Source organism: Rutidosis leptorrhynchoides, chromosome 4 (assembly GCF_046630445.1).
Source record: "Rutidosis leptorrhynchoides isolate AG116_Rl617_1_P2 chromosome 4, CSIRO_AGI_Rlap_v1, whole genome shotgun sequence".
In the NCBI taxonomy this organism is placed as follows: Eukaryota; Viridiplantae; Streptophyta; class Magnoliopsida; order Asterales; family Asteraceae; genus Rutidosis; species Rutidosis leptorrhynchoides.
Window position 1 is genome coordinate 233,856,069 of NC_092336.1, and position 9,310 is coordinate 233,865,378.

At 33.4% G+C, this 9,310-nt stretch overlaps 1 protein-coding gene across 1 annotated transcript; it reads right to left on the bottom strand.

Moving 5' to 3' along the window:
• Positions 1 to 3,159: 3,159 nt before the first annotated feature.
• LOC139841477 (probable receptor-like protein kinase At2g23200) lies at positions 3,160 to 4,460 on the bottom strand. The gene is made up of 2 exons (XM_071831694.1): positions 3,585 to 4,460; positions 3,160 to 3,426 (listed from the first exon to the last, which is right to left on the bottom strand). Exons 1-2 carry the CDS (start codon positions 4,458 to 4,460, stop codon positions 3,160 to 3,162), a joined length of 1,143 nt encoding a protein of 380 aa, XP_071687795.1.
• Positions 4,461 to 9,310: the final 4,850 nt, after the last annotated feature.

Here is a 9,310-nt window from a genome sequence, read left to right on the forward strand (position 1 = left end):
AAGACCCGATCAGATGTAGTACTTTAGGTTATCGTCCCAAGAGAATGTGGAAGCGTTTAAAGTTGGTTTATTATGTAGTCTAATTCTTATTAAAGGGCTAGAAATATATATTTTTAGTATTTTCGGTTGTTGTTTAGATTTGGAATATTATCTCTTAGGAAATAGATAATAGAAAGTACGTTCTTAGTAGATTAAGGAAAACAGAACAAAGATTTAGATAAAATAAACAATATAAATTAGAAAGTGGATATATGAACGAATAACTTGTATGAGAAACATATTAAGTAAGCTTCATAACTCATATTAACACAAAGCAAGATAATAATTGTAGACCAACTATTATCTCTAAAAGGCTAAGCTAAGTGTCGCATATCATTCATAAAATAGGACTTAAAGCATATATTAGTTAAGTGAAGTTCAAAACTAATATCTTAATTCTTAGTGTTCAATTTAATCATATGACACATATCAATATAATCTTATGATGAGGATTAATTAACATGTAAATAGATTAACAAATAGATATACTATTAAATCAATTAGAACAACTCAAGTTACTAGCTGAAAGCCAATCTTTACCAAGTTCTCATGCAATCATTAACTAAACACATACAAACAATGGATCTTTGATTAAGCCTAATAATATTAAATTCTGTTATATAAGTGTATTTTATATTCAACAAGTCTATTACTACCAATGTTGTTTATCTTAGCTGCATGCAATCCAATTACCAAGTTTGATTGACTAGATCTAAAAAATAAAGTGAATTGAATAATAAATCATCGGATTAAGTATTAATTAACCCTAAAATCATGTTATCTAATCATTAAGCATGGCAAACAAGTCATTAAAACATGGCATATTCAAAACAGTTTGAAAATTCAATACAGAAACCTAATTATACAGATCTGGAAAAAACCAGAAACTATACAGACTGGAGTACGAAGCCGGTGGCTAGGCTAAGCCAAGCCGGAGGCTTGAACTGAGGAAGCCGGCGGCTTCATCTGTTTCCAAGATAAAATTTGTAGTTTTCATCCACGTACCCACTATGAACGTTTAGTTCATAATGGTAGAAGAACAGTACGATAAAACAATTAATAAAATAAAAGAATGACAATAAAATAAAATAGACATGTACCTTAAAGTAAAATGAAGATAAAATTGAAAAAAACTTCATTATAACTTGAATGAAACTTGATTACAATGTTGAAACTTGAATAAAACCCTAAAAACTAAGATTTTTCGTATCTAGGTGAAAACCCTAGAAAAGTAAATGAAATTGTACATTGAAAACTGTAAAATTCAACATCTATTTATAGCGTACAGACTCGGTGGCCAAGCCGGCGGCTTCAGTGGGATGTCGGCGGCTTCCCTTGGTCAGTTACTCCTTCTCCAAGTAAAACGTAATCTTCAATCCAAAATAAAACATGTATTTGTTGTAACTAAGCCGGTGGATTCAATGGCAAGCTGGCTGCTTCGATTATCCGTGATCTTCCTGATTTAGTTGCCTTATTTATCTCCGTGAGCTATTGATTGTCGAAATGGTTGAACGGAAGTCCTTGTTGAATGATAAACCGTGTAAAATTTAACCAAAGGGCTTCAGGATCATATACAAAATTGAACCATCCCGGCCAAGAAAAGGTTGTGTTGGGTCTTCTATGTGTGGTCCTTTATACCTTTCTTTAATGTGTTTTAGGGTAGTGTTACTTGACGTTATAAAGAGCTTGAAATATCTCTTGCAACGGGCTCTTCTTCATCAGCTCTCATTACGCACAAGTCGTAATAAGCACAAATTTCTTGGTTTCGGGTAGTATGTTTAACCTTAAGTTCATCATTGTTAGTGTATTTTATTTGTGATGTTCCAACGGAAGCCGAATCAGAAGCGGAAATATGTGATTGAGTGTTATCCATTATATGATTAGTAAGTAGCAAGAAAAGAATAAATAATTAGAGTTTAGAGAGATATTAGAGAATTTTTTTGGTGTGTTTTCAACCAAAGTCAATACCATCTACTACACTAGTGGGGCTAAAATGGTCAAAAGACACTCAAAATAATACAAAAACGTTCAAAACCGAACAACAATGGCTATTGCCTGATTTTTTCGAACAGCAACCGGATCAATTTTTTTTTTTTTTTTTTTGAAAGCCGGATATGATCCAGTTTAATCTGATTCCAATGGTAACCTCTATCCGGTTTGATTGTGCTCGGATCTGGACGAATCGGTTCTTTTTATTTGGGATCAAATCGGATCCAAATCTTGGAATCGGATCGGATCAAATCATATGCCCATCTATACTCTCGTCTCATTACAAGTGTCCACATTTTTGTTTTGGGATAGCTATTTCAAATGTCACTTTGTATTTCAACCAATTAGAAGAGGTTATTTTGGAGAGGAAATATTTATGATTGGTAGATAATGAAGTCAGTGAAATTTTCTAAAATTGTATGCAAAAAGTAAGTGAACACTTATAATGGGACGGATGAAGTATATAAGGTAAAAATGGTAATTTTATGTCATTCAAAGTATTGATTCGGAATTCTTATCAGTGTATCTTTTTAATTTTTTATGAAAGATATTGATTCAAAGGTTTTGAATTATCCACAACTTTAAATTAATGCAACTTCGGTATGTGAATAAGTTAGAAAAAGTGGGGGCAAGTCATTCACATTGGGTTGGGTCGAGTTCTACTGTATCGTGTCAAAAGGTAGGATCACGACAGTCGTGTTAGGTGGTTTATTTTTCACTTAATAATCTGTTTCTGTACAGCTCTAAATTCAGTAAATGTTGTTTCTTTGTCACTTAATCTCGAAATTAGTCTGTTTTAAGGAGACATAAAATCACACACTCCTTTTCAAACAAAGGCAAATGGAAACACGACTTAATACAGAAAAAAATAAACAGCGCCTATGCATATTTCCCTAGTTGAACCTGGTGGTTTGGCTACTATCACTCATGCATTTTCATATTTATTCAATGAAATAAACGTTCACATATAATAAACTTTGCTGTAAATTTAACACTAATTAAAACCACCTAACATAGTCAATCTGTCTCCCCTAGGACTCATAATAAAATAACTGTGATTGAAAACTTGAAATCACTTCTAACAACCCGTTATTCTTCATTTTCTTCCCACTAATAAGTGCTTTCATTTATTTATTTGTTGTCGCCTAACTTCTGAAGCACATCTTGAAGGTTCAAACTGGTTGATCCTGTCAACATATTATCCACAAATGGGTTGTATGATTTGGGTAATGATAACAACAAAAGTAGTGCCAAATCCTCATCTTTTATTATCTCATCTATGGTAGACAACTTCGAAACCAACCCTTTAAAGGTAATAATATGATCACTCAGATTACCTCCTTCTTCGAGTTCCAGCAAGTACAAATCCTTTTTGACAACTAATCTATCCCTTAACACCTGAAAAAGTTGTTATTGAATACATCTCATGAAGATTTATAAGCACTTTTTGTATGATAATTTATTAATATATTGCTCTAATTTTATTTTAAATTTTTGTTACAAATTTCTTTTAAATCTTTAAAATATAAAAAAATAAGGAAAATAGGAAATGTTACTTGGATATCGAGTGCTTTCTTGAGTTGCATACATACTTCATCCGCTTTTGGTCGTATTTCTCGATCTTCATGCAAGCATTGATAGGCAATCCTTCGAAATGTAGCTAACGATTTCGCTTCAATTTGTTCCTTAATTCCTTCAAACACAGACTCATCATCTAAGAAGTCGTCAAAATTCTTAGATTCTATATAATCTTTTACACCAGCAACAGTTCCACGCAACATCTCAAATAAAACAACACCAAATGAATAAATATCACTTTCTTTGGTTAAAACCCCAGTTTTCTGGTAGACGGGATCACAATAGACGGGTTCACAATAATCGGGGATCCGCACATCATCATTTACGACATATTTCATCTCTTGATTTTTATTTGTTATCAACGAAAACTCAAAACAACATATTTTTGGAGTCAAATCTCCATTCAGTATGATATTAGCACTTTTAACGTCTCCATGTATAACTGAATGTTGTCTTGCAAACCCATTATGAAGAAATTTTAACCCATTCGCGATGCCTACGCAAATCTCAAGTCTTTTTGTCCATGTAAGAATGATATCATTCACACGACTATCGAGAGTATTTACCTTATACGCATTTTCATAAATAATAATTTTTTCATCTTTTTCCTTGCAATAACCAACAATGTCGATAATATTCTCGTGTTTATACCCGAATAGGATTTCAAGCTCCCTAAGAAAACTATGTTCTTCGGAAGATTTTATGACCTTTAAAATGACTGTCTTACGTCCACTGTTGTACGGAACTTCTCCTCGGTATAATATCCCAGAACCTTCTTTTCTAATAAAATTTTTCCCACTGAAGTTTTCCGTGCCTAATTGTATGTCCTTTAGCGTAAATTTGAAGATATCCATGCGCTTTACCTGTGAATCATGGGATACTTGATAATAATAATTTACTGAAGTTGTTATCATATGTCAATATAACAAAGTTTTTGAAAAAACTAAAAGCGGACATCATATAGAGAAAACTTACAACTTTTTTATTTACTATCGGTTAAGTTTTCAAAGTGCAAGTTAATATGTGTTAGACTAGCATTATGTATAGTTCACAAAATGGACCTCCAAGTTACTTCCATACAGTTGGGCATTCATTGCTCACTTCAATTCAATATTCAATATATAAATTATAAGTGAAAGTTAATTACAGTAAACTACAACATATATATTGTGTAATGATCTATACTGTAGAGTCCCCTACATAACTGAAGATTTCATTATGACGAAATATGATTATAAACACTAGTTGTAATGTGTAGGCCAACATAAGTTTACTTATATATTTCTAAGTATAACAACAATGAATGTTGTGTCTTGTGCCTAAGTGAGTTGGTATGCTGCTTTTACTATCAGCACAAGATAGATAAAGATTCAGTTCTTCACGACCAGCATAGGATGTATGCTGAACCAGCAAAAAGATCTTATGAAGAACCAGCATGAGAAGAACCAGCAGAGTCTGGAGCAGCACACAACACTTAGACAAATTCTGCTTCATTACAAGAATAATCATTTCTTGTGTTGTCTACATCAAATGGTACAATTCAACTGACATCGAAGATGAAGTTGAACAGAAAAGGACACACATTGGCTGCTGACAAGTGACATTAAAAAACAACAATGGAATGCAAAAGTTTAACCCATGCGTAGTTCTTGGTTAATACTTTGTCAACGCCTAGGGAACTCAATATTCCATTTGTTTATTCAAATAGGATGTCGAATGGGGGTGTTCTTTCAAATAGCTACCGAAGAGGAAAGGGAGCCATGTGTTTCCTGACATAGTTGTCGGCTGAGTACAAACATCCTTTGTACCAGAGACAATAGATCGATTACATAGTTATTAAGGCTTCTATAAATAGTTAAAATCACTATTGTATAAATTAGTGGTGTGGGTATCAAATCGATAGAGTCCAAACCTTGTATAAGCTTCATCCATTCGAAAGGTATCTAGGTGTAATCTGTATCAACCCTTTATCTATTTTGCCAAAGGATAATCGCGATTGTTTGAGATTATTTCAATAATAGAATAAAGTTGAAAATTACCTATGACTCTAATTTAATTGATTGTTAATTATATGCATAAACTGTTAAACAATCTTAATTAACAAAAAGAACTGTACTCACCCCCCTCTACAAACTTCTTGTTGTTAAATCGGGACCAACATATACCAATTACACTTATGATGATCCTACGTCGGTGTGTAATCATACTTATGTCCGGCCAGCGACTTATACTCTTGGGAAAAACTCCCTGCAAACCTGGATCACAGTCTAAAACTATGGGGTGACTTAAGTTAACCTTGCGGAGCCAAACTATGAGTTGGTCCATCTAGAGCTATGCGGCTAAGTGCTCAAGTTGTAGAGTGAGATAGCACTGTGTGAGAGAGAAATGTGTTCTTAGTCACAGGTCCTAGTGTTTGAAAAGTGATGGCCCAGGTGATCTATTTATAGGTGTGAGTACTCTGTAATATTCGGAGACACGTTTCACACTGTCATTGATTGATTTATGTGAAAAGTGCGTAAATGATTTTGTATTTTACGCTAACGTGGCATGTGTGCTTCTCACGTGTTCATTTTAGTGCTTAACCATAAAAAGCGGCATGCAGGGCTTACGCATGATATTGGGTGGCCTAAATTGTTATTTACAATATGTTTCTTGTCGGGGTACGTTGAACAAATTTATTCATAAAATTCCTTCGGCGTCGCCTTTCATAGGGGTGGTCAGTATTTGGTTTGAAACCGTGGAACCCGAAAACCAAACCGAAACCAAACCGGAAAAAAACCAAACCGAATTTGATAAACGGTTTTCGGATCGAGTCAAACCGAAACCGAATTTGAATTCGGTTTTCGGTTCGGTTTTCGGTTTTGAAAATTCTGAATTCGGTTTAACCGAAAACCGATTTCAAAACCGAATTCAAAATTTTTATATATTTAATTTGTATATTTATGTTTTAGTGTCATTATAATTTGGGATTCAATCAATAAAATATATTCTCACCCATATGAAGATTTGGTAGCTCACATTATAATTATGTTACTTAAATTATTATTTCTTCTTCTTAATAACAGAAGGAGTAAACGTCATAATTAAGCTATAAATATTAATAAATCATCGAATTCTTGATAATTTAATAATACGTCATTGTTTTAGGATATAAATAACTAAGACATCAGTAACGCCACAATTAAACTACCAACGTTCTCAGTTTTTTCATAATATTCGGTTTTAACCGAAAACCGAACCGAATCCGAATTTGAATTCGGTTTTCGGTTTGGTTCGGTTTTAACTTTGAATTCGGTTTTCGGTTTTGCCTAAAAAAATTTCAAAACCGAATACACCGAACCGAATAAACCGAACAAACCGAAAATCGAACCGATAACACACCATTAAGTCTCCAGTTTAATATTTATACTTTTGTAAAAAATATAATCATTAAACTATAAAAAATATTATGCTTTTTTCTGTTCTTGGGAAAATGACATTGTGGCTGTCGTTTTTCTGTCATATGATTGGACTTTGTAATCATATCTTTTGGCGATTGATTAGACTATTTGAAAATTGTCTTTTCTGAAATAAACTACTTGAATTTATAACTTAATTTTTGAAATTTCTTTTTGTTGATCTGGATCATACACGTGTCTTTATTTTTTAACCGACCTATAAATACTCTTTAACTTTTAGCATACCACCTTTTACAGATCTTCATTTTATCACTTTTACACATACTCATCTTCTCGTTGCTTTAGTACATCTTACAAAGTTTCCCTTATCTTCACTTCTCTTAAGGTTAGTGTCCCCTGCTCTTCTACTTTTGCAATATTCCAATATAAGATACCATGGTCGAAGTAGTGAAACTATAGATACGAAAGATGTAGGTACAATTTCTTCCAATATGACACATGTTAGTTTAGATTCTTTTTTTTTTCTAGTTTTAGAAATCTTGGTAGATTCAATCTAATATTTTCTTCGCCTTCATATCGGACTGATGATCCTCCTAGTGATATAATTACTCTCCATTCCCCTCACATGAGTGTTGGGAATCTTTGTATTCCTATTTCTCCTTTTCATTTGGATTTCTTGGAATATCATGCAGTTAGTCTTTTAGACAAAGTCATCCTCATGGTCTTCAAAAAATTATTTTGTTTGAAATGTATTTTAGTTGTAAAGAAAATGCCCCAAAATTAATAATTTTAATGCTCTTTTTTCGTGTTCGTTGTATTCATTCTTGCTCGTATACCTTTGACCGTAAGCATGGTACTTCTTTACTAAATACATGTGTTCCTTACTTCATGGTTAGAAGGATCCTTTCTTTTTTGTTGATAAAAATATAATTGGCGATGACTTGGCATCTGTTTGAGTATGGTCAACTGTTGGTGTTGGTACTCGTAAAGCTAACCAGCTTAAAATAAACGATCGTGATCTTGTTTATGAAATTAGCCGTCTAGAAGTTCCCCATAGGCCTTGTCCGGAAGGAATTCTCGTGCTTGCTGGTGTGAGTATTTAGTTGATACGGTTAACTACTTAGCATGAAAGGCCATGGTGGGATTACTAATACTTTTCTACAAAACCTTATTGTTAAACTTTATCTATTCCTCATACACATATGTTTGTTGTTATGTTAATTTCTCAGGAACAATGAGGGTTATTAATAAGTTTAAAGCCCATGATCTCAAAAAGATCACAATTTCTGAGAGGCCAAAAACTGTCGAAAAAATTGAAGCGGAAATCTGATCTATCAATAAAATCAATTGATATGTGTTGGTGTCAATGTATAAAGCATATATGTGTGTATGTGGATTGTGATTTGGCAATAAAAACAAATGCAACGGTGCTTGATTGGTGATGATATAATAAGTATACAAACACATATTCTAAACAAATAAACAAGTATAAATTAAATCTGATCCTTGTTTACAAGGATTGTTGATGGAGATATTAACCAAAATTGTTAGATCTCCACAACTTTCTTAACTTTTAGAGGATGGGGGATTTAGAGCAAAACACACAGAAGATGCTCTCAAATGGTGAATGGAGCATCAAACACCATGTATCCTCTCCACCATGAAGGTAAATAGGTTAGGATTTGCACCTATAAAAAATGAACAAAGAAACCGCCTTATATAGTCCACTGACCAGTTCTCACGCGTGTGTGTACTTCCTAAGAATGTGAGTTAATCCCATACACGCGTAGACTTCACATACGTGCGTGAGTTATAACATTTAATTTTCTCAGCCACGTATGCTTCTTCGACGGCAGATTTCAGTGTTCTAGGTGTAAAACTTAAACATTAAAATACATAGTCTATTTAACAGCAACGACCACATAAAAAATGCATTAACAAATTCCCCCTTGGACGTTGTTGGCGAATGTTCGTTGTAGATACCTCTTGTAATCTTCAGTCAATCTCTATAGTGGTACCGTGTCTTCTGAATTTTGATCTTCAGGATTCATTAAAGGTCTTCTATAATGCGTGAAATGCTGGAACTTTGCACCTCAATGATTTTTAGGTCAACGTGTCCGATTTGGAGAATTCCAGTTTGATATTCTCGAAGAGATTTCAAAGACACTAGCACTAGTTACCCACATAACCAATTGCAACAAGATTCTTCCTAAGATTTAGTTGAGATTACCAAAGAACGTCAAATTGGTATCTCATGATTGCGTATCATCATCAATTCCCTCAAGAAATCGGAATTGGAACTAACA

What these genes read in the sequence shown, in the direction of transcription:
- LOC139841477 (XM_071831694.1), bottom strand. Translation starts at nt 4,460, where the DNA reads ATGGATATCTTCAAATTTACGCTAAAGGACATACAATTAGGCACGGAA. An exon ending in AGAAAGCACTCGATATCCAA is followed by an intron (nt 3,427 to 3,584) that starts GTAACATTTCCT and finishes CAACTTTTTCAG; the next exon opens with GTGTTAAGGGATAGATTAGT.